The sequence below is a fragment of the Chionomys nivalis genome, chromosome 21 (genome assembly GCF_950005125.1).
Source record: "Chionomys nivalis chromosome 21, mChiNiv1.1, whole genome shotgun sequence".
NCBI lineage: Eukaryota > Metazoa > Chordata > Mammalia > Rodentia > Cricetidae > Chionomys > Chionomys nivalis.
Window position 1 is genome coordinate 51,781,742 of NC_080106.1, and position 22,796 is coordinate 51,804,537.

At 51.4% G+C, this 22,796-nt stretch overlaps 2 protein-coding genes across 4 annotated transcripts; both read right to left on the minus strand.

Annotated features, from left to right (window-relative positions):
- Window positions 1-834: 834 nt before the first annotated feature.
- Window positions 835-6,509, minus strand: LOC130863397 (methylthioribose-1-phosphate isomerase-like). Its single transcript, XM_057753341.1, is given in 7 exon segments — window positions 835-995; window positions 2,894-3,118; window positions 3,208-3,384; window positions 4,866-4,983; window positions 4,985-5,042; window positions 5,628-6,010; window positions 6,483-6,509. Coding segments are annotated over 7 exon segments (1,149 nt in total).
- A 649-nt stretch (window positions 6,510-7,158) lies between these two features.
- Window positions 7,159-21,274, minus strand: LOC130863737 (probable splicing factor YJU2B). Of its 3 annotated transcripts, none has more exons than XM_057753974.1 (10): window positions 18,632-18,671; window positions 17,113-17,345; window positions 15,150-15,203; window positions 14,680-14,762; window positions 13,868-13,923; window positions 11,079-11,139; window positions 9,390-9,532; window positions 9,125-9,313; window positions 7,934-8,069; window positions 7,159-7,756 (listed from the first exon to the last, which is right to left on the minus strand). In XM_057753974.1, exons 2-10 carry the CDS (start codon window positions 17,113-17,115, stop codon window positions 7,351-7,353), a joined length of 1,131 nt encoding a protein of 376 aa, XP_057609957.1. In that variant the 5' UTR covers window positions 17,116-17,345; window positions 18,632-18,671; the 3' UTR covers window positions 7,159-7,350. The 3 variants fall into 3 exon arrangements, 1 of the variants encoding a protein (XP_057609957.1); XR_009055747.1 differs by lacking the exon at window positions 18,632-18,671 and adding an exon at window positions 21,245-21,274 and having other exon boundaries at window positions 7,630-7,761; window positions 7,941-8,075; window positions 9,141-9,313; XR_009055746.1 differs by having other exon boundaries at window positions 7,630-7,761; window positions 7,941-8,075; window positions 9,141-9,313.
- Between the last annotated feature and the right edge of the window lie 1,522 nt (window positions 21,275-22,796).

Genomic DNA, 22,796 nt, shown 5'->3' on the forward strand with positions numbered 1-22,796 from the left:
TGTTGCTCTTGCAGAGAGGACCTGGGTTCTGTTCCCAGCACCCACATGGCAGCTCACAACCATCAGTAACTCCAGGCCCAGAGGATCCACTGTCTCTTCTGGCCTCAGAGGGCACCAGGCACTTGCAAGTAAAGCACTCACACATAAAATAAATGGCCAGGTGGTAGGGGTGCACACCTTTAATCCCAGACTCAGGAGGCAGAGGCAGACAGGATCTTTGTGAATTCAAGGCCAACATGGTCCACGAGTTCCAGGACATCCAAGGTGACCTAGAAAAATCCTGTCTTGAAAAAAAAAAATCGGGGCTGAAGAGATGGCTCACAGGTTAAGAACATTGCCTGCTCTTCCAAAGGTCCTGAGTTCAATTCCCAGCAACTACATGGTGGCTTACAACCATCTGTAATGGGGTCTGGTGCCCTCTTCTGGCCTGCAGGCATACACACAGACAGAATATTGTATACATAATCAATCAATCAATCAATCAATCAAAACAAACAAGTAGTTCAAAGACAGCTAAGATCATTCTGATTATCCCTACATTGGTTTTCTGTTTTGTTTTTCAATCCGTAGGCCAGAGTAACCTAAAACACAAAGAAATCCTCCAGCCTCAGCTTCCCAGGAGCTGGGATTACAGGTGTGTACCCCCTGACACCTGCCTTGGCATCGGTCATACAAAGGATGGAGCCGGAATGCGATCGTGGGCAGCTTTGTTGTGGATGCTGGGACCCTGCAGAGCCGGGTAAATCCAGTCTGCTCTCACAGCTGGAGGAGGGGTATGGGTGAGGATGAGCTTTGGGGCAGCCATTTGAAAACTTTATTACAGAATCAGGGGAGTCACATCTGGGGACTATCTAGGGTCTGTCCCTCTGAGGAGATGGAGGCACTTAGGGCTGCTTGGAGCTCCTCAGGGGCAAAGACACCCAGCTCAGTGATGATGCCACCAGTGATGAGTTCATGGGGGGTGACATCAAAGGCAGGATTCCAAACCCGGATTCCTGCAGGGAGAGAGGGAGGGCATGTAAGGCTGGCCCTGAGAACACCCTGGTTGCTGTTGTCTGTCCTCACCACAGCAATTTTTTTTTTTTGAGACAAGGTTACTCTGTAGCTTTGGAGCCTGTCCTGGGACTAGCTCTTGTAGACCAGGCTGGCCTCAAACTCACAGAGATCCACCTGCCTCTGCCTCCTGAGTGCTGGGATTAAAGGTGTGCGCCACCACCGCCCGGCTGGGGTTAGAAAGTCCTTGAGAATCTAGGCATTCACCACACCAAATAGTTCAAGACGGTGCAGGTACTGAAGCTAGTAACACAGCCACAGTTCCTGCTGCTCAAGAAGGCCTCAGTCTTCTGGTCCCCAATCTTGCAGGCTCCAAAGATTTTAAGACCTCCAGAGTCTGTTTTTTGGGATTCTGAGCATGGGGAGGAGTCCTTCATCGATGTTTTAAAAGTCAATTTAAAAAATATGTAATTACTTGTCTAACACGGGGTCATACACGTAGCTTGGGCCGGCCTCAAATTTTCTATGTAGCCGAGGCTGGTTTTGAAGTCCTCGTCTTCCTGCCTCTACCCCCTAGGTTCATCAGATGTGTACCACCGAGATCAGCAAATGACTTGAAAATATCTTGTTTATTCTTTAAGACTTTCTTATGTGTATACAATGCATTTTGATTATTTTTAACCTAAGAAGTTTTTGATGTATATTGGAATCTCAGGCCTTGTGCATTCTGGCAAGTGTTCCATGTCTTAGTCACATCCTTGGTCCCTTTAGCTTTGGAGCCTGTCCTGGAACTCGCTCTGTATACTAGGCTGGCCTCAGACTCAGAGATTCACCTGCCTCTGCCTCTCCAGTGCCGGGATCAAAGGTGTGTGCCACCACTACCTGGCTCTTTCTGATTTTTGAGATGGGGTCTCACTATGTAGCCCAGGATAATCCTGAACTCTCAGCAGCCCTCCTGCCTCAGTCCAATGCTGGGAGCCCTGTTATGTCCCATCGTCCCTGGCTGTCTGTGTAGACGCTTGTTCAGACAGAGCCTCACTTGGCAGAACATACTAGCCTGAAATTCTCTTCTACTGTCTTGTCTTGAGCCTATGCGGCTCTGTTGCCTGGGCTTCCGGAATGCTGGGCTTACAGGGTTATACCACCACTCCAGCACGCATGTGCTCTTGCCTATAGAGGTTAGTAGCCAACCTCAGCTTTGGTTCCTCAGGAACCATCCAGTTTACTGTTTGAGACAGGGTCTCTCACTGAACCTGGGACTGGCCAGAAGCTCCAGGGATCTGCCTTCTCTTTCTCCCCAGCACTGGGATTATAAACCTGTGCCATAAACTGGGTGTGGTTGCACATGCCTTTAATCCCAGCACCCAGAGGCAGAAGTAGGTGGATCTCTGTGAGTTCGAGGCCAGCCTGGTCTACAGAGTGAGTTCCAGGACAGCCAAAGATACCCAGAGAAACCTTGTCTCGAAAAACCAACCAACCAACCAACCAACCTGTGCCATGCTGGGTGGTGGTGGAGAGTGCCGGTAATCCCAGGATTTGGGAGGCAGAGGCAGGCGGATCTCTGTGAGTTCAAGGTTATACTGGTCTACAAAGCAAGTTTCAGAATAGTCAAGGCTATCTGCTCAGAGAAACCCTGTCTAATAAATAAATAAAGACAAAAACAAACAAAACACCTGTGCCACCACAGCTGTCTTTTTAAAGAGTTAGTTCTGGGCACCAAACTTAAGTCCCCACCCCAACACTCTACCTACTGAGCCCCATTTCCAGACACCAAGCACCATTTACAAAGTCTGACTTCGAATTTTACCTCCACCACCAGAATCCCGCTGAGGAGCTTGAATGAGCAAAGCAGCTCCTGCCACCGAGGCCCACAATACCGAGCGTCACACCCACACCTTACCCTGTGCTGCAATCCTGATTCCATTCAGGTCAGTCAGCTCCTGGCTAGGGCGTTCCTCTATGACAATCTCCTTGCCAGTCTCCAGATGGAGGTCACAGGATGAGCTGGGGGCAGCCACGTAGAAGGGGATGCCGTGGTGCTTGGCGACAATGGCCAGCTGGTATGTGCCTATTTTGTTGGCTGTGTCTCCATTGGCAACGACACGGTCAGCTCCCACTACCACAGCTGGGGGAGTGGGGGAGAGTTGGAAAAGTCACATACCTGGCTTGGGATGCCCACAACACTAGCCGGCCCACTGTGCCCAGCCCACTGACCTGATACACCCTGGTGCGCCATGGCAGCGGCGGCCATGCTGTCCGTGATGAGAGTAGCAGGAATCTGCTCATACACCAGCTCGAAGGCTGTCAGCCGGGCTCCCTGGTTGTAGGGCCGGGTCTCTGTGCAGAAGGTATGCTCCAGTCGGCCCATCTCATGTAGGGAGCGGATCACACCTGCGGGGCAGCCGGGAGACAAGCAGGGTGGCCCTGAGAGTGGGCTGCAAGTGCTGAGGCTCATATGGCCTCCAGCCTCTGCTGTAGCTATTCCCCGTGCCTGACTCTTATCATCTTTATATCCACTTTCTGATACCCCGAGATTCCTCAGTCTCACGAGGCAGCCCCACCACTCTGATCTTTAGTCCCTGCCCTGTCCTTGCCATTTAGGATGTTCAACACTCTTGAGACAGGGTCTTGCTATGTGACTCTGATTAACTCTTCAAATATGATCTTCTTGCCCCAGTCTGCTGAGGGGCTTTAGTACCTTCTAATAATTTATTGTTCTGTGGTGTTGGGGATGGATGGAACGCATGACATTGCATTTGGGCAGCAGGTACTTACAGCTGAGCCACACACCCAGCTCCTTAATGGAGGATGCCCAGCGGTGCCCCACTACCGACCCACACCTCTAAGTCCTTTGTCATTCCTCTGTACTCCAGGCTGCAGATGCCTGGCATCTCTTCCGCAGTTCACAGCCGTGTTTCCACTCCCTGGAAGTTAGTAGTGGCTGGGTGAATGCTGGCGGAGTCAATGAACGGGACAAATGAGCCTTGTTCTGAAGACCTGGGTTCCCAGGATCCAGTGCTGGATTTAGGCAGAGAGGAGAGCTTCCTGGACAGCCAAGGGCCAGCACGACTCTGCTGCCTTGATTCCCAAATCCCTATGTCCTTGACCTGGTCACAGCTTCCCCAGTCCTACTCAGGGTATGTCTCTCTGTTCCCAGTCCTCTGGAAGTCAACACCATGCCCCTTCTCCAGGCATGTGGCCGAAGTCAGGCAGGTGACCCAGGGAAGTTTCTAGTCTCTGATAGCAGAATTACTTCAATCCATGGGCAAAATGAAGGATAGTGTCCTAACGCCATTGGTTGAACTCCTTGATATACCCACACCTGCAAACAACTTCCCAGTGTCTGTGTACAGAAACGAATCTACAGGGGTAGGGAAAACAACAACAAACTAATACCCTGGGCTGGAGATGGCTCAGGGGTTAAGAGCACTTCTGTTCTCAGAAGGCCTGACTTGGTTCCTAACATCCACATGGAGGTTCACAACCACCTTTAACTCCAGCTTCAGAAGATCCAACACCATCTTTTGATACTGTGTGGTATTTGGAAAAAACCAAACCAAAATCCACATTTCTGTGGCTGAAGTAATTTGAGTACAGGGTTTCTCTGTAGCTTTGGAGCCTGCCCTGGAATTTGCTGTGTAGACCAGGCTGGCCTTGAACTCACAGAGATCCGCCTGTCTCTGGGATCTCTGTGCTGGGATTAAAGGCCTGCGCCACCACTGCCCAGCTCAGCAGTCCAACTCTTTAACTGCTGACCCAGCCCCAGCTAAGCAGGTACTCTTGCCACTGAACAATACCCCAAGTTCAAGGTGCTTTGCCTTGCACCCCAAAAGGACCCTCCCATGCCCCAACAATTGACGGTGCTGCCTCACCTAGGGCTGTACCATAGCCAGCAGTAGCCAGAGCGCCAGTGTTACAGTGTGTCAGCACGGTCACCTTGCTACCCCTGGGGTTGGTGTGCTCCAGGAGGTGGCGGGCTCCCAAGTCCCCCGATGTTCCGGTTATCTCTGAGGTTTTTCTCCAACATATCCTCAGCGAAGCGGATGACTCTGGGAACAGTAGGAGCTCTTAGCACTGCTGGAAATGACCTGGCTAGCTGGTCTTCACCCCTCAAAGTTGTGGGGCTCTCCTGGGAAATTCTCTGGGGATACACCTGCCACTCTACTCACTAAACCCATGTATGGGAGCCAGATGCTGGGGGTGGGGCACAGTAGCAAACACAACAAACCCTCTGCCTCTGCGATGATGACATTAGGGTAAAATGAAGGACGTGAAGGCAGAGCTGGGGACAAGGTGTTATTACAGAAGGGAAGAGGAGGGAGCAGGAACCTGACAGGTTCAACAGAACACTGAGGACGAAGTGGTTTGACCGGAAGTGGGAAGGGAAAGAGAAATGTAGAGAGGAAAGCAGGAGAGAGCTAGAAGACCTCATGGTAAAACCTAACCGGACGGGTGTCATAAAGCTGGCGTGGAACTGCTAAGGGGCTGAGTTCAAGGACCTGGAGAACACGGCGCAGGGATGGACTTTCAGTCCTACCAGTGGGCCCTAGACACGGCACACGCCTGCTTCCTGGTATATGTAGAAGGGGAAAAGGGAGTCTTCTGTTTGCACTGCCTGGTCCAGGATCCCGTACCTTTCCCGCACCGTCTCCTCGGTGGCGCCTTCCCGCTCCGCGTCCCGAGCTGCCACGCGAGCCAGATCGCGGGCGGCACGGGCCATGTTGACAGCAGTGGGCCTGGCGGCGACGAGGAGGCACAGTTGATCTTGCACGAAGGCCACCAGAGCTGCAAGTCCGGGACCGCCGGCGCCAGCCCGCAACTCCACCGCCAGGCTGAGGCAGCCCGCTAGAGCCATGGCGGGGGCGCCGCGCACCTTCATGGCGCGGATGGCATCCCTGGCCTGCTGCACCGAAGCCAGTGCCTCGTAGCGGCAATGCTCAGGCAGCTGTAGCTGGTCGAGGATCTGCAGCGAGCCGGGCGAGTAGCGAATTGCTTCCAGACGCGTGGTGCCTGGCGCCTAGGGCCACACTGCAGCTCGCACTGACTGCAGGGTGGAGCCTGCTGGGGCTTGCGCATGCACGCACGCAGCCCAGCGATTAGCTTTTTCCACGAGGGTGCTTGGTGGGCTTATTTTTGCCCAGAACCGTTCATCGGTTACTGAAGCGGTAATTCGGCAGTCTCAGCCTTGCTGGGCTTTGGTTCACAGACACCTAGCGCTTAATCACTGAGACAACGACCTTCTTTGGACCACTTTTAGCCCCATTTCTTTAAAAGTACAAGCCAGGCGACGGTGGCGCAAGAGGCAAGCGGATCTCTGTGAGTTCGAGGCCAGCCTGGTCTAAAAGAGCAAGTTCCAAGGACAGCTAGGGCTGTTACACAGAGAAACCCTGTCTTGAAAAACAAAAACAAACAAAACAAAAGCAAGTACAATGAAGAACTTTTATCCTTAAGGACTGAAGAGATTGCTGAGTGGTTTTAATAGTTCATACCAGAGTTTGGTTCCCAGATGGCTTCATGTCTGCCTCTACCTCGTTACAGAGGCCCCTTCTGACCTCAGTGGGACAACATACTTGTAATACAAACGCTTAATTAAAAATAAACCTCAGACCTTAATCTCAGCACTTGGGAGGCAGAGCTCTTTGAGGCTGAGTTCCCCTAGTCTACATAGTGAGTTCCAGGGCAGCCAGGGATAGAGAAACCCCATCTTAAAAAACAAACAAAACACAAAACAAAACCACACACCCAAACAGGAATTTCCCTTTGTAGCCCAGGTTAGACTGGACCACACCTTGTCTCTACTGGGGGTGTGCTCAGCACTGTATGGATTAGGGTGTTTTTGATGGCTGTTTCACAAGCCCCCCTACTAGCTGGGTCATCATGAGTGGCTGACCCCAGCCTATGTCATGCAGCCTGGATGTCCTTCCTGCCCAACTCTAGTGTTTTGTCTGTGGCTCCAGCAGCCTGACCCTCTTTCAACCTTCCTGTGTAGTCCCTGACAGCTCATACAGGAGGCCACCCCAGGCCATGGCCAATCTTAATCCCGTATCTCAAAGCCCCCATCCTGCTGTTGGGGACACTGCTGTCATGATAGTGGCTGCAGCAACACCTGCTTAGTTGGGTGGAAATGAAGGAAGGACAGCTACTAGGTGACTCTAGCAACCCAAGGCAGGGACAAAGAACAGGGCTTTAATGTTACGGTGTCAGGGGTTCTACCAAGGCACAGACATCCTCAGCGAAACTAAATAAATAATGATCTTTATAGGGAGAGAAGTCTGTAGCTGGGCCAGCAGCAATGAGGCCTGCAGTCCGTAAGGTCTGGACGAGTAATGGCTTCTGGTCCCTGGAATTCTGACTCCCTTACTCGCTCTCTGAGTCCAAGTAGTCAGCCACCAGGGAGGCACTGGGGTTGCTGGGGCGCAGCAGGTCCTCCTGGGAGGAACCCAGGGGTAAGGCCTGGTCTCTACAGTTCCTTGTGGATTCTGCTGTCTCTTGAGGTCTGTCCTGGGAGGCTCCTGGTGGCCCTCTTGGTTCTGCTGACAAGGGACTGTCTGCTGCACACTGGAGACTTTCTGGAACTTCTTGAGATCTTCTCCTCACTATGCCCAGGTCCCCCACTGTGCCTGTGGTGCTGGGGGGTGGTCTGCGGCCCTGGCACAGCTTCTTCAGGACATTGCTAGCTTTGCTGCTGCTAGCACTGGGTCCCTGGGCCCAGGGGAACCAAGAGCGGTGGATGATCTCCGTGCGCTTGTTTCTGTTTGTCCTCCTAGGCTGTGGGGAAGAAAAGGTATCGTGCAGGTTCAGGGGCAAAGTGTCCATAGCATACTCACACCCCTTGAGCTTCCTCCCCACCACTGTAAGCAACAAGGCCCCCTAGGGACCAGGTGCCCCTAAACCCGGCATGCAACCTCTGCCTCCCATGAAGCTCCTGGTCCAGTGCCACCACTCACAGTTCAGGGTGTGCAGCCTTAGCAGGGCAGCCAGTCTGCGGTCGTCCTCTGACTCCGGCACGAGAGGGATGGCTAGGCTGGCCTTCGCCTGCAGTGCCTGGTCCTTATCTTCATCCTCCTGCATGGCTTCTTTTCCTGTGGGAGGGTGTGACACACAGGGAGTGACACCAGAACCTTGCCTCCTTGAGATGCATGGGTCTCACTCCAGCCAGTGGGTCTGCTTCTCCCTTGACACTGAAGCAAGGGAAGGGCCCATACAGTACCTGCGATGCAAAAGTGGCCCCACGTGCAGGGCTCATGAATTTGGTCCCTCAAGCCCTCAGTGTCAAAAAGATGACCGTGTGCTATATTACACTACATGCTGACCAATGATGGGCTGCAGGTGTGACCCACTAGATAAAGTCCTAAGATGTGATAAAGGAGGTGTGGTGGCCCATGCCTGGAGTCCCAACAGGTCCAGGCAGGGGATGGAGAATTTAACCACACTTAAGCTTGAGCCATACTGTAATTCGAAGGTCCTAGATTTTTTTTCTACTCCCCCCGACTTTTGGGGGTGGGAGGCACGGTCTCCCTTTGCAACCCAGATGGACCTGGAACTTGAAATAGTTCCCCTGCCTCAGCTTTCTGAGCATTGTGGTTATAAGCACGAGCCAACAGGCCCAGCTTTCTGTTTTTGAGGTTGGACTCCGACCCCTGGGCTCTGGTGAGCCTCCCATTTCAGTCCCCCACTGGCTGGAAGCACAGACAGACATGACCAGAACTGGCTTCCTGCTTGTTCCCTCTGTGAGGCTTTGGGCAGGTGACCAGGTCGTGAGGGTTCTCCCTCATCAACAGGGTCAGTGCCTTACACAGGAGTCCCCAGGGTGCCTGTGTGTCCTGTCTGTGCCTTGAGGATCCAACAGGAAGTTCCGAGGAACCCAACCAGGCACTCTGTACACAGTCAATTTGTAGATGCCTCAATGCTAGACTTCCGGCTTGTACAGCAGTGACTAATCCATCTCAGATGTAGACTTCCCAGTCTGCGCTATGCTTGTTAGAGCAGCAGGAAGAGATTAGGCAGGGACATGACTCTGTGCTGCATACAGGGAGCCTGGGGCTCAGAGGGAAAATGACCAGCTCGCAAATAGGATGAGGGACACGGGTCTGAACCACAGTCCCCCAGCTCCGAGCAGGCTGATGTCCACTGTGGGGTTTCCTCACCCGGAAGCGCCTGTGCAGCATGCTATTCAGAGCGAAGTCGTCCTTCCAGGCGTTCTGTGCCTCCTGGATGTGGCTGAGTGTAGGCAGGGCCTTCTTCAGCGTGCTGCGGTCAGCCTCGCCATGCTCCAGGCGGAACATGGCGTCCGTCTCCAGTTTCTCTTTCTTCTCATGCTCTGCAAGGACCACGTAAGCATGACTCTGGGGAAGCCACCTGGGGTCACGTGGGGTGGGCAAGCATGTGGTGCTCACCTGTGGTCAGCACCTGCTCATTGTCTTCCATATCCCGGCGCTCCTCCTTGCGGCTGGCACCACTCACGATGACATAGTCACAGTTGGCAGGGTCTGTTTGCATCTCGATGTAGTTGACGCAGAGGTGGCATTTCATTCGGAACCTACAAAGGACCTGGAGTTAGGATGCAGTGATGCTCTCCTGAGACCCCAGAACCACTGTCCGAGCACCCACCGCACCCAGCTCAGAGCTGGGAGAACCCTTGAAAGACCTGCAGGCTTGCATCCAGAAGAGCAACCAAGAGGCTGAGGATGGGGTTGGGGGTCCAAAGTACAGGGCCTGCTCAGCATGCTCCAGTGTTGGCTTTCACCCCCAGTGTGACAAAAACCCAACATTTAATGCTAGGTGTGGTGGCACCCACTTGTGACCCCAGGGTTCCCTAGGCTACACAGTAAGACTCTCCGCCTACAACCAAGCACCCAGACACTAAAGCTGGCTCTTTCATTCATTTGTCCATTCCTTGCCTACTTACCCACCCACCTATACATTCATTCATCCATCTACATGTCTGTCCATCTACCTACTAATCCATCATCCACTTCCCTGCCCACTGGTTCATCTATGGATCCACCCATAGATCCACCCACCAGCCATCCATCCAGTTACCCATCCATCTATGGATCCACCCATAGATCCACCCACCAGCCATCCATCCAGTTACCCATCCATCTATGGATCCACCCATAGATCCACCCACCAGCCATCCATCCAGTTACCCATCCATCTATGGATCCACCCATAGATCCACCCACCAGCCATCCATCCAGTTACCCATCCATCTATGGATCCACCCATAGATCCACCCACCAGCCATCCATCCAGTTACCCATCTATCTATGGATCCACCCACCAGCCATCTATCCAGTTACCCATCCTCTATCTATTCACTCTTGTACTCGACAGGTCACCACCTGGGCATCCTCCCACCCTCCCTTTATTGGCTACTCTGTGCCAGGCTGGTGCCAGCAGCTGGGGATGACGCTGGCCAGCAGAGTAGGACAACCTGCTCTGGGAGGGGCTGATGCGATGATGGACATGTGAAAATCAGCTAGGGAGGGGCTGATGTGACGATGAGCACATGTCAGCGAAGAGTGACCACATAAGAGGTGATGGCTTTAAAATAGGTCCCTTGGGGCTGGAGAGATGGCTCAGCAGTTAAGGGCACTGACTGCTCTTTTAGAGGGCTTGGGTTTCATTTCCTAGCATCTACATGGTGGCTCACAAGTGTCTGTAACTCCAAGATTCCAAGATCTGACACCCTCCCACAGAAATATATATATAGGTAAAATACCAAAGCACATAAAATAAAAATATAAACAAATAAAACCCACCATTTATTAAAAGAAAAGAAAAGAAAATGTGCCTTTGAAGGCAGTGTCTGAGTAGCATGGGGATGGGGCCATTTAGCTTCCTGGAGCAGAGGCCGCAGGGCCTGAAGTGAATGAGGGGCCTGAGATTTTACTGGGGAAGGTGGGGGCCATGAAGGGTTGGAGGAAGGGACAAACCCTGACTGACAGGCCAACATGGACAGTTATACAGAGAATGGCTCTAGAGGAAGATGCCAAGTTCCCTTCCCCTTCAAGACTCCTCTATGGACCCTTTAACCTGTGACGGCACACCTGTCCTAAGGTGGCACCAGGTGCTCCTACCTGTAGATTGGAGTTGTGTAGTAACTGCCGACCTTCTTCTTTTCTGCATTGTAGCGCACACCTGAGAGGGCAGGGAGAGAGAGGCTGGGACCAAGGCACCTGCATCAGCTTTTCTCTGGGTGGGGGAGAAGCTGGTGTTTTGTTGCCTGGCAGGGCAGGTGCCCTGGAAGGGAGGGCACAGAAATTCAAGGTAGGAAGAACGAAGTTTGGGAGGCACTGGCGTACCCAGGCCATAGGAAAGTGTGGACTGGACCAGCAAGGCCCAGATTCCAATCCTGCTTTCACTGTGTGCCCCTAAGCAAAGCTCATCACTCAGGGCCTCAGTTTCCCACCTAGTCAACAGAGAGGATGGCTATTCTGGTGACACAGGACCCTGGGAGGAAATGTCAATGGAGAGCTGGATGTGGGGGTACACCTGAGACTGCAGCATTTGGCAGGCAGAGGCAAGGTGGAGTTTGCCTGGGTGACTTAGCACCTGGCCTGGCCGTCTTCCTCTCTCGGGGAGCTGCGTTGGTTCTGGCTGGAGGGTGCTCATGGTGTCTCGAGTGGTTAAGCTCCCACTGCTCTCAGTGCTGGGAACAGGACCCAGGGTCTTAGTCCTGCCCTGGGTCTAGTTTCTCTGTCCCTATGGTCTGAGGCCCACAAGTTTTCTCACTTCCCTTGACTGCACAGGCCTTGTCCTTTCCTTTCCACAGCCACCTTGTCTCCAGGCACTGTGCGTCTGGCCGCCATCCCTACTTCCTGGCTCCTAGCTGAACCCTGTCTGAGGCAGGCCACAGACACAACAATGTCTCTGCCCTATAGCCTACCATAGCAACATCTGTCCTTGCTTTTCTGTCCTGGTGCTAGATCCAAAGAGAATCCCAGCCCTCCCCTTACCCAGAGGTAGGTTCTAAGATCTGCTCACTGCAGAGGGGTCCTGTCTCTACCCAGGATAAGCAATTCCAAGAAGAGGCTCAATGGAGGTCTCCACAAGGTGCTAGGACTCTTGGATAGCTGGACAGGGCATGCATGGCTCCTGTGTAACAGCCCTGGAACTAGCTCTTGTAGACCAGGCTGGCTTTGAACTCACAGAGATCCACCTGACTCTGCCTCCTGAGTGCTGGATTAAAGGCATGTGCTATCATCACCCAGCTTCATTTGCTTGTTCTATGATGAACCAATCCTCAATCATTATTACCTACCTATCATACCCATCCACCAGCTTTTATCTTTCATTCATCTGAGCATGTATTTTATTTTGAAGCTGAACCCAAGGCCTTGCAGATGCTGGACAAACATCTACCACATGTCATACCCAGCCCTCACTTTTCTGAGACAATGTTTCACTGTGTAGTTCAGGCTAGCCTCTAACTCGCCATTCTGCCTCAGCTTCTCTAGCCCTGGAATAACATGTGTGTACAATCAAGCATGGTTGTAGCTTTATAATAAACCAGTAGATGTGCTTCCATCAGTTCTACCAGCTGTTTCAGACGGCTGCGGAATTCTGAGCAGGATTCATTGATCAGGCCCAGGAAAAGATCTCTGGGGCAGGGGAGGACTCTAGAGTCTGTTGGGGTGGTCCTCGGAACAGTGCTCCCCTCTGGGGATCGGATATGATCACGAGACAGGGCCTGACAAGACCGAGTGCATTACCGACTGCTTGGCTAGTACTGGCTGCTGCAGAACGGCTTGCTGTGGGGACAATCCTCACCACCAGGGACCAGAGCGGATGGCACGTCTGTGAGGTTCTGTGGTTGTCCTGGCTAGTTTTATGTCAACGTCACATAAGCTAGAGCTATCAAAGAGGAGGGAACCCCCAATTGAGAAAATTTCTCCGTAAGATCCAGCTGTAAGGCACTCAATTAGTGGTTGATGGGAAGGGTCATCCCATTGTGGGCTGGGCCATCCCTGGGCTGGTGGTCCTGGGTTCTATAAGAAGGCAGCCATGAGGAGCAAGCCAGAAAGCAGCACCCCTCCATGACCTCTGTATCAGCTCCCGCCTCCAGGTTCCTGCCCTTGCTGCTTTTGATGAAGAACTGTTATACAGACCTGTGCGTGAGACAAAGCCTTCGCTCCCTCAGCGCCTTGGGTCGTGTGTTTCATCACAACACGGCGACCCCTAACTAAGGCAGCGGTGTGATGGTGAACAAGGGAAGCTCTGAATCCAGATGGGACGGGATGGGGTGGTGAGACAGCTCGGTGGAAAGGTGTCTGCTGCTAAACTGGACGGCCTGAGCTCAGTCACTGGAAACAGCGCAGCGGAAGGAGGGAATCAACACCCGTAAATTCTCTGACTTCCATAATTTTGACACACACTAAATAAATCAAATTAAAGGAACATGGGATGGGATGGACTGCTGTGGTGTGGGAACAGAGGGAAACAGAGGCATTTGTCCCACATCCCAGGGTGGAAATGGAAGTCAGGAGGGTAATTGCCCGAGTGTCATGCTGCTGACTCTGTGGCTCGGCTGCGGCAGTCAGATGGGAGCAGAGCGCAGCCCCAGCCCTCTGTCAGGAGCATATACTGCAAGAAGCACCTTGAACATGCACGGGTGGGTCTCACCCCAGCTTCACTTTACAGACTGGGAAACTGAGGCATAATATCCAGCTGGTGGGTAAAGGTCGCCTTCTGGTGACTGGCAGGGACAGGGTCTGGACCCCAGGACCTAGCCTTCTCGTTGTTTTCTAGCTTGGGGACCGGCCACCTTCCGATTTGGTCTTGGGGCTGACACTATCTCCAGTGTCTCAGAGCACCTGGCACAGGGGGTCTGGAGGGGCAGGCAGGTCACAGGTGATGGTGAACTCACCCATGCTGATGTGGTTCTTGCAGCCATCACACCAGATGTTGTACGGCATTTCAAATCTAAAACAAAGACAAGGATTTTCAATGTTGTTTTTCTTACATTTACTTATTTATCCATTTTATGTGTGGCAGTCAGTCAGAAGACAACGTTCATGACTTGGGTCTTTCCTTCCACTATGTGGGTTCTGGGGATTGAATGAAGGGGCCTGGCTCGGGAACAGATGCCTTCACTTACTGAACCACTGATGCTCCCCCTTTTTCTTAAGGCATATTCTGGCTATGTTACCCAGGCTGTTCTTGAACTCTTAGACCCAAGTGATCCTCCTGCCTCAGGTCATCTAGTATCTGGGAGGCCCTGGCTGGCCACTCTTCCTTCTGTGGTCATGTCCTTGTGCATCACTCTGTGGCTCGTCCCACACGGAGGAAGAGTCTGGCCCCAGCCCTGGAGTGAAGGGAAAGAAGGGACAAGTGTGGTTGGTCTGGGTCTGGCCTTTAGAGTCCTGGCACTTTTGCAGGCTCTTTTGGAGCCATGATACTGCTGGCCTGCTGGAACAAAGACCCACTGTGGAACCGTTTATCTCTACAGGCCAAGGCCCCACTGATCAGCTGGTCTTCAGCTACCAAGCCCCCACTAATGAAGGAAGAAGACCGAGTCAGGTTCTTCCCTGCCCAGAAGAGGTACCTAGACTTGTTATCAATAGCAAATACTTAATGTTTGTTATGCAGCAATGGGTGACCCATGCAATGTCTTCCTGCATTACGGAATTGGAACCTTGCAGCACCGGGCCTATCAATGGGAGAGGGGCAGCTTCTTACCGGATGACAAGGATGCCTTCTGACAGCTTCCGAGCCCGTTCTCGAAGGGGATGGCTGTTGTGGTATTGGTTGAGAGAGCCATGCTGTATGGAAAGGGTGAGTGAAGGTAAGCAAGGCCAAGCTAGGGTAGCTTGTTCCTCAGCTCTTCCTACTGCTGGGGGACAAGTGTCTCCCTGGGTAGAAGGGGCTTCAGTCTTATATCCTACAAGCAACAAAGGAGGTGTGGACATCTTGGGAAAGCAAATAGCCTGGAGCCAAGGACAGAGCTGTCCTTGGTATCTGAAGGAAGGCGTTCCAGGAGCCCCCAGGGACACCAGAGTCGACAGAAAGACTTTCTACTTGAAGGCATGGTAACCTTTCTACGCAAGGCCATGCTAGGTGGGAAGCCTGCACTCATCCTCCAGGTGCCTTGGAGTCTTCTCTAGTGACACTTGGTCCCTGAAGCTATGGGGGTCATTGAAGCTGCTCACCTTCTCTGGGTTGAAGTCCGGGGGGTAGTACTTGTTTTGGCCTTTCCTTTCACCCTGAAAACAGAGGGGAACCATGCGTCAGAGAGGGTAATGCAGGGTCCTCGGGACACCCTGAATTTTCCATCCAGTTTCTGATCTATAGTGGGAACTAGGCTGAAAAACCACTTGTTATAGCTTTGGGAAATGCCTTAAGGCCACACTGTTTATAGGCATGGCTGCATGTTCTTGGGGACTGCAGGCAGTGGTAAAGAAGTGGGGATGGCCACTGACTCCTAAAGGTTTTTAAAGCAGTGTTTCACATAGCCCAGCTGGCCATAAAGCTGAGACTAGCCATGATCCTCATGCCTTCCCCTCCCAGGTTGGTACTAAGAGCGTGCTTCACACCTGGTTAAGGGGGTCCTGGGGATGGAATCCAGACCTTATGCTAGGCTCTTTAATGCAGTTCCTCATGCTGTGGTGATCGTCAACCATAAAATTATTTTGTTGCTACTGCTCTGAATCGTAATGTAAAGCCCTGCTATGCAGGACATCTGCTGTGTGCCCCACAAAGGGTCTCGACCCACAGGTTGAGAACTGCCAATCTAGACTGATAAGTGTAGTCTTTACCCATCATCCAGGAAACTTCTCTTAGCTACAACTCTTAGAGACCACTACAGAAAACCACAACCAATCAATATGCAGAGTTGTGGGGCCCAGTCCCAGTGAGTACATCTACAAAACACTCCCACACCTAAGGTTAGGGAACTCTGTGGAAGAGGGGGCAGGAAGGCTGTGAGACCAGAGGACCAGGGAGTTTGCTGTGAGACTGTGTCTCCTAGAAACATCAGAAGTTACATCTGCAAAGTCTCAACCACATGATCACCCAAACGTGAGTTGAATAAGGACACCAACAAACATGCCAAAGTGGGTAATGACCACGAGGCCTCAACAAAGAGCTACAGGCAACAGAGGAAAGCTGAGAGCAGGAGAGGCGGCTCTCCCCAAGGAGAACACACTACTGGGTTGTCCAGCCAAATGGTCAGTCCTGAAAACAAATACACGCATGATATTATATGGACTCAACAGATTATATTTGGGAATACACATGTATGTACAAATACTTCATCCACATAAGAAAGAGTGGTGAAGGAGGAGGCCATGCATTTGAAGGAGAGCTGGGAGGGATATATGAGAGAGTCTGGAGGAAGAAAGGGAAGGGAGAAATGTAATTAAAATACAATCTGAAGAATAAACTATAGCAAAACACATGATCCAGTGCTGTATGCACAGCACAGGGACAAACACTTGCCTAGAGTCCTGGGCCAGCCCTGCCTTGAACACCATGCTGCGTGTGAAGCCAGACAGGCCGGCACACGTGCTCATGGCAGGGGGATTCAGAGTCTGAGGCAGCTGAGTGGGTGTCGGGACAGTGAGGAGGGAAGGACAAAGAGTGACTATAGGGCTGAAGAGATGGTGGCTGCAGGTGTCACCTGGATCTGAAGCCTGGGACCCACATGGGGGAAGGAGTTGACCACCACATGCATGTGCGCCCACTCTACGATAAATAAGTACAATTCTATACATTTGTAAAAGACTGACTGATTAGCTTAGCAGTACAGGCTCCTTTCAGAGGAGACAGTCTCCTAGAGCTGCACTGACGGAGTGGGCAGGACCACTTCACACTTCCCAGTGGCTAATGTGGCTCAGTAGCAGAGTGCCTGCCCAGCAAGCACGAGGCCCTGGTTTCCATCCCAGCTCTGCAGCAACGAGGCATAATCCTAGCACGAGGATATGGGTGTCTGAGGCAGAAGGGTCAGGAGTTTACGACAGTATCAGAAAGGAAGGGAAGGGGCAGGGAGGGAGCAAGATCAAGATGGAGAGAAGACCTGCTGGGTGGTGGTCTGAGTGCCCAGTAAATGTCTGCCACCAACAGCTACCACTCAGGAGCCTGGGAGAAACCCAGGCTTGGGAATCTTCTACTCACCATCTTGGGAGCTGCCTATGGATCCTCACTCACAAGGGTGTAACTGGGAAGTGGCCTGGTCAATGCACACATAGGGGTGAACCCCCTATGGGGCCTGCAGAGGCCACAGGCTGCCCTGTACAGATGTGGCCGTATGGCGGTCTGGCTAGGCTCTTCCTAGTTCTTGAAGTTCACAATGGTTGAGTTGTGCCTGGCACTGAGTCTCCACAGGGTGAGAAGCATCCAAGGACAGCCTGGAGGGAGGGAGGAAGGAGACAGAGTTTAGAGAAGCGTGTGGCTCCAGACTTTTTGCTGGGGTGATCAAGTAGGGATGGTGGTCTGTGTGCTAGCCCTGCCCTCAATTCCATGCCCACCCTGCTCCTGTGCAGAAGCTGCCAAGGGGCTCCTTTTACATTTTCTTATTAAAAATTGATTGTTATGTGCTTGTGTGTGTGTGTGTGTATGCATGGCATGCCAAGCATGTGAAGGTCAGAGAACAACTCGTAGGAGTTAGTTTTCTCCTTTCCCCACTTCAACTTCTCATCAAACTCAGGTTGTAGGCTTGGTGGAGTCAATGAAGAGTCTCACTGGCCCAGCAGGGGTCTCCTATAATATGTACTAGCATGCCATGATCCCTTGGCCTCCGGAAGCTCTCAGTTGATAATCAAACCTACAGAGCCTACTGCCTCCCAGCCTTTGCTCTCTGAGGTCACCCACCCCTCTCCTTTCTCTGTTCTGGTCTAGCTGACTTCCTGGCTATCTGCAGGAGCCAGGCAACTGAACTGTTCCTGAACTACTGGGATGGATTCAGCCTCACAAAAGCTAAGACAGTACTCTACCTCTGAGCCCCACTTCCCTGCCTCTCACTAGGGGATTCTAGGCAGGGGCCCCAGCTCTGGGCTGTAGCCCTAGGTCCAAAGATGTAGCTTTTGTTGTTCCTCTTGAACGCCAGAGGCCTCATTCAATCACACAATCTAAAGTCACTTCTTGGAGCCAGGTGTTAATTCTTATAATCCCAGCTACCAAGAATAACATGATTGAGATAGGAAGAGTCCAAATTTGAAACCAGTATGGGCAATGTCAAAATAAAACTAAAACAGTTTGGAGATGTAGCTCATGGGGACTGTGCTTGCCAAGCACGCAGAAGATCCTGGGAGCCATCCCAGTACTGAAAAATAAATGAATAAATCAATTAAAAACTAAAGTAAGAGCTGGGGAGTAGTGGTGCATGCCTTTAGTCCCAGCACTTCAGAGTGAGTTCTAGGACAGCCACGACTGTTACACAGAAAAACCCTGTCTTGAAAAGCCAAACCAAATAATAAATAAATAAATAAATAAAATAAAAAGATAGAGATATGGCTTAGTTAGTATAGTGACCGTGACTGTTCAGCATGCAGGAAGTCCTGAGTTCTACTGATTACATCACTGGCGTGTGGTGGCACATGCTCAGCACTCAGAAGGTGGAGGCAGGAGGATCGAGTTCAAAGCCAGCCTGAGACCCTGTCGTGAGATAAATGCTGGATGGGCAACAGATACTCACCTAAGTTAAAGAACGGTCACGCTGGGAGGAGGGGACAGCCCTGTCAGGGGAGAAGGGGTTCCAGAGTAAGCCCAGGCAGGTAAACCTGCTGTGACAGGATGGGTAACACACTTCTGTCTTCTTACCACTGAATATCCCTGCTCAACTGCCCTAGGCTACAAGGATGGATAGCACGTAAAAGATTGACCTTGGGAAAATCAATTAAAACAAAACAAAACAAAACAAAAAACGATTATTGTGTGTGCACAACGCGTGTTAAGTGCAGGCCACAGGCAGTTTTGTGTTCCTCCAAATTTACATGGGTTTTGGGATTGTGTGGCAGGTGCAGTGACACACTGAGCCACCATTCTGGCCCCAATTTTATTTTTATTGGTAAGTTTGAATTACACATAAGTGTAACCTGTCTTCTGATAGTCTCAACGATTTACACTTGATTTTTACCAGAAGGCTCAGATGTGGTTCCCAACCACTTAAAACTTGGAAGACTGGGGCCCCCATGGTGGAAGGAGAGAACAGACTTGGTCTCCACATGTGTCATGGCATATACCATTCACATGAATGCACACAAAATGAATAGATAAAATGTAAAACAAACGGTTTTCTTTGCTGTTTTGGTTTTTCAAGATGGGTTTCTCTGTGTAAGAATACTGGCTGTCGTGGTGGTGCACACCTTTAATCCCAGCACTTGGGAGACAGAGGCAGGCGGATCTCTGTGAGTTCGAGACCAGCCTGGTCTACAAAAGCTAGTTCCAGGACAGGCTCCAAAACCACAGAGAAACCCTGTCTCTAAAAAAAAAAAAAAGAATGCTGGCTGTCCTGGAACTTGCTCTGTAGACCTTTCTCAAACTTAAAGATTCACCTGCCTCTGTCTCTGGAGTGCTGGGATTAAAGGAATGCGCCACCACTGCCCAACTTGAGAATTTTTTTTTAAAAAGATTTATTTTTAAATTGTGTGTGTGTGTGTGTCCGCGCATGCATGCACACAGCCACAGAGTCTAAAAGAGGATGTCAGATTCCCTGGAGCTGGAGCTACAGGCCACAGTGAGTCACCTGACATGGTACTGGGAACTGAACTCAGAGCCTTCAGAAAAGCAGTATGTCTCTTAACTGCTGAGCCATCTTTCCACCCCTAAGTTTTTTAAAAAAAATCATTGTGTGTGTCCAGGTACAGACGTGCCAGTGTGCGCAGGTCAGAGGACAACTTGGAGGAGACAGTTCTCTCCTTCCACTACGTGGATCCAGAGATGGAACACAGGTGGTCAGTGTCCTCACCTACTGAGCCATCTTTGCTGTCCCCTCACCCAAATACTTAACTGCTTGCCCAGGTTTGGGGTCACGGCGGCCTGGGTCTCTGGCTTTCCTGGAGCCGTTAGGAGGGAGTAAGGTCCAGGAAATGACAGCACACTCCTCATGCACTTAGGGGGCAGAACCAGGGGCACAGGCTGAGTTCCAGGACAATCTGCTTTACACAGCATGTCTAGGCCAGCCAGAACTACACAGTGAGACCCTACCTCAAAAAGCAAAAAAAAACCCACAAAAGTTGAAAATGGGGGGTATTGACAGGAGGAATGAATTTGGGGCTTGTTGTAATGAAATAAGTGTATGGGGACTGCCTATAGTGTAGATGCCCAGCTTGTGAGTCAGCGTGTGTCTGGGGTCTGTTTTACAATGTTTAACAAATTTGTTTTGGAGACACGCCCCTCTATGGGGTTCAGGCTGGCCCTGTACTCCAGGTCCTCCAGAGTCAGCTTTTGAAGCCTTAAGGTGGTTCATCACCGTCGGGAGTACCACAGCCAGGTTACACACAGGCTGCTCGGCGCATGCTCAGCGATGAGGTAGGCCATCAGAGCCAGGGATCACTCCTGACTTCAGTTGCCTGCACAAACGACAGCCTACCGGCCTCTCTGCTGCTTCCTAGCTGCCTCACTCCGGGCCAGCTGCACTGGGCCTCACTTTCCGAAATTAGGTGAAAAAAGAAGTTTTCTACAGGATGGAGCTGCCGAGGCTGCGAGTCGTGGCAGGTGTTAAGCATTGAGAAGGAAACGCATGGGACTAACAATTTTAAAAATGATTAAGTTATGTGCATGTTTGTGTATTTATGCACAAGTGACTGCAGGTGCTCGAGAGGGTAGGGTTGATTCGCTGGAGCTACAGGCAGCTGTGAGCTCTGGGACCTGAACCCCAGTCCCCTGCAAGGGCAGCACAAGCTTTAACCGGTATGCCAGCTCCTTAAAAATTCCATGTTTTCTGTGTGTTGGGGGAGTGTGTCAAGAAGTGTGTGTAGGTCAGAGAACACCCCCACAAGAATGGATCTTTTTTTTTCACCATGCTCAGGGGCGAACTCAAGCCGTCAGGCTTGGCCTCAAGCGTCACTGCAGGCGAAACCGCCTCGCCGGCCCTCAAGCTACTGTTTCTAAGCACCATGTTCCACACTTGGGCTTGGAGGGCTCATCTTCTGCATGAAGACGGCTAGGGGCGCCTTCGGCGGGGAACGGCTGCAGGGCCCTGGGAACCCGCTCGCGTCCGCAGCTCTCCCGCGCCAGGCCGCAGGGGTGGGATTGATGTCCTGCCACCCCCGTCGCCGCCGCGGACCGCTCCGCACCCCGTACCTACCTGCCCTCCACCAGCCAGAAGCACACCCGGCGCCGAGAACGCGGAGAGCCCGCCTCCGAGGAGCGGAGACGCCTGCGCGAGGCGGGGCCAGGCACTTTCGCCATCTCGATTGGCTGAGATTCTCGCAGGCAGCCCAATCCAGGCCCGTCTAGCTGGAAAATCCCCGCCCACTCGGCGGGGCCCGATCTGAGATGGCTGCCTGGCCCCGCCCTCCAAGAAGTGCTAACCTGGCGGCTGCGTTTTCAAAAGGAGCTGATTCGTCATTTTAAAGCTTTGATAATTGATTTTTGAGATTCTTTTGTCTTTATTAGCCCAGGTTGGCCAGGTATTCATTATATTGCTCTGAGGATGACTCTGAACTTCTGACACTCCTTGTACTCTCCAAGTAGTGGAATTACCGTGTGCTGTACAGCACCGGCTATTTATTTATGGATTAAAAAGGAATTACATTTATGGCCAGTCGTGGTGGCGGATGCCTTTACTCGCAACATTCTGGAGCCAGAGACAGGTAGTCTGGTTTACACAATCAAAGGCCTGTCAGGGGTACACAGTGAGACCTCTTCTCTTCTCTTCTCTTCTCTTCTCTTCTCTTCTCTTCTCTTCTCTTCTCTTCTCTTTCTTTCTTTCTTTCTTTCTTTCTTTCTTTCTTTCTTTCTTTCTTTCTTCTTCTCTCTCTTTTCTTTTTTCTTTTGTTTGAGACAGAGTTTGTCTTTTTGGCCTTGTCTCTCCTGGAACTCAATAGATCTGCCCGCCTCTGTCACCCGAGTGCTATGATTAAAGGCATGCACCATCACTCCCAGGCTTGGTCAAGGTGTTTATCACAGCAATAGAAACTGTGACTAAGACAGATGTGTGCACTGACTGCTCTTGCAGAGGACCTAGATTCAGTTTCCAGAACCCACACTGGACAGCTCACAGCTGCCTATAACTGCAGCTCCAAGGGATCTGACACCTTCTGACCTCCATGGGCACCAGCACACATGTGGTGCACATAAACTCACACAGACACAGACAGATGCACATAAAAAATAAATTTAAAATTCTTAAAACATAAAAACAGCTTAGAAAGGGAAATTGACCAGTGTGAGCAGGTCCTCCAGGTCCTCCATCGGTGCTTGTTTGTAAGGCCAGAAGCAAGCTGGGTGTGATGCTACATGCCTGGCATGAAGAGTCTGCTTCCTCTCTGACCTCCATTTGACTTTGCAAAACTTCTTTGTTGCCTCTTAATTATTATTTTTAGAATACACATTTCTCATTTCTCTCTCTCTCTCTCTCTCTCTCTCTCTCTCTCTCTCTTTCTTTCTTTCTTTCTTTCTTTCTTTCTTTCTTTCTTTCTTTCTTTTTCGCACAGTGTTTCTCTGTAGCTTTGGAGCCTTTCCTGGAACTCACTCTGTAGACCTGGCTGGCCTTGAACTCAGAGATCCATCTGTCTCTGCCTCCTGAGTACCGGGATTAAAGTTGTGCACCACCACTGCCCAGTGGAATACACATTTCTTTTTTACTGTTATTGCCTTTAAACTATTTAATTGACATTAAACCCTTTCTTGCCCCC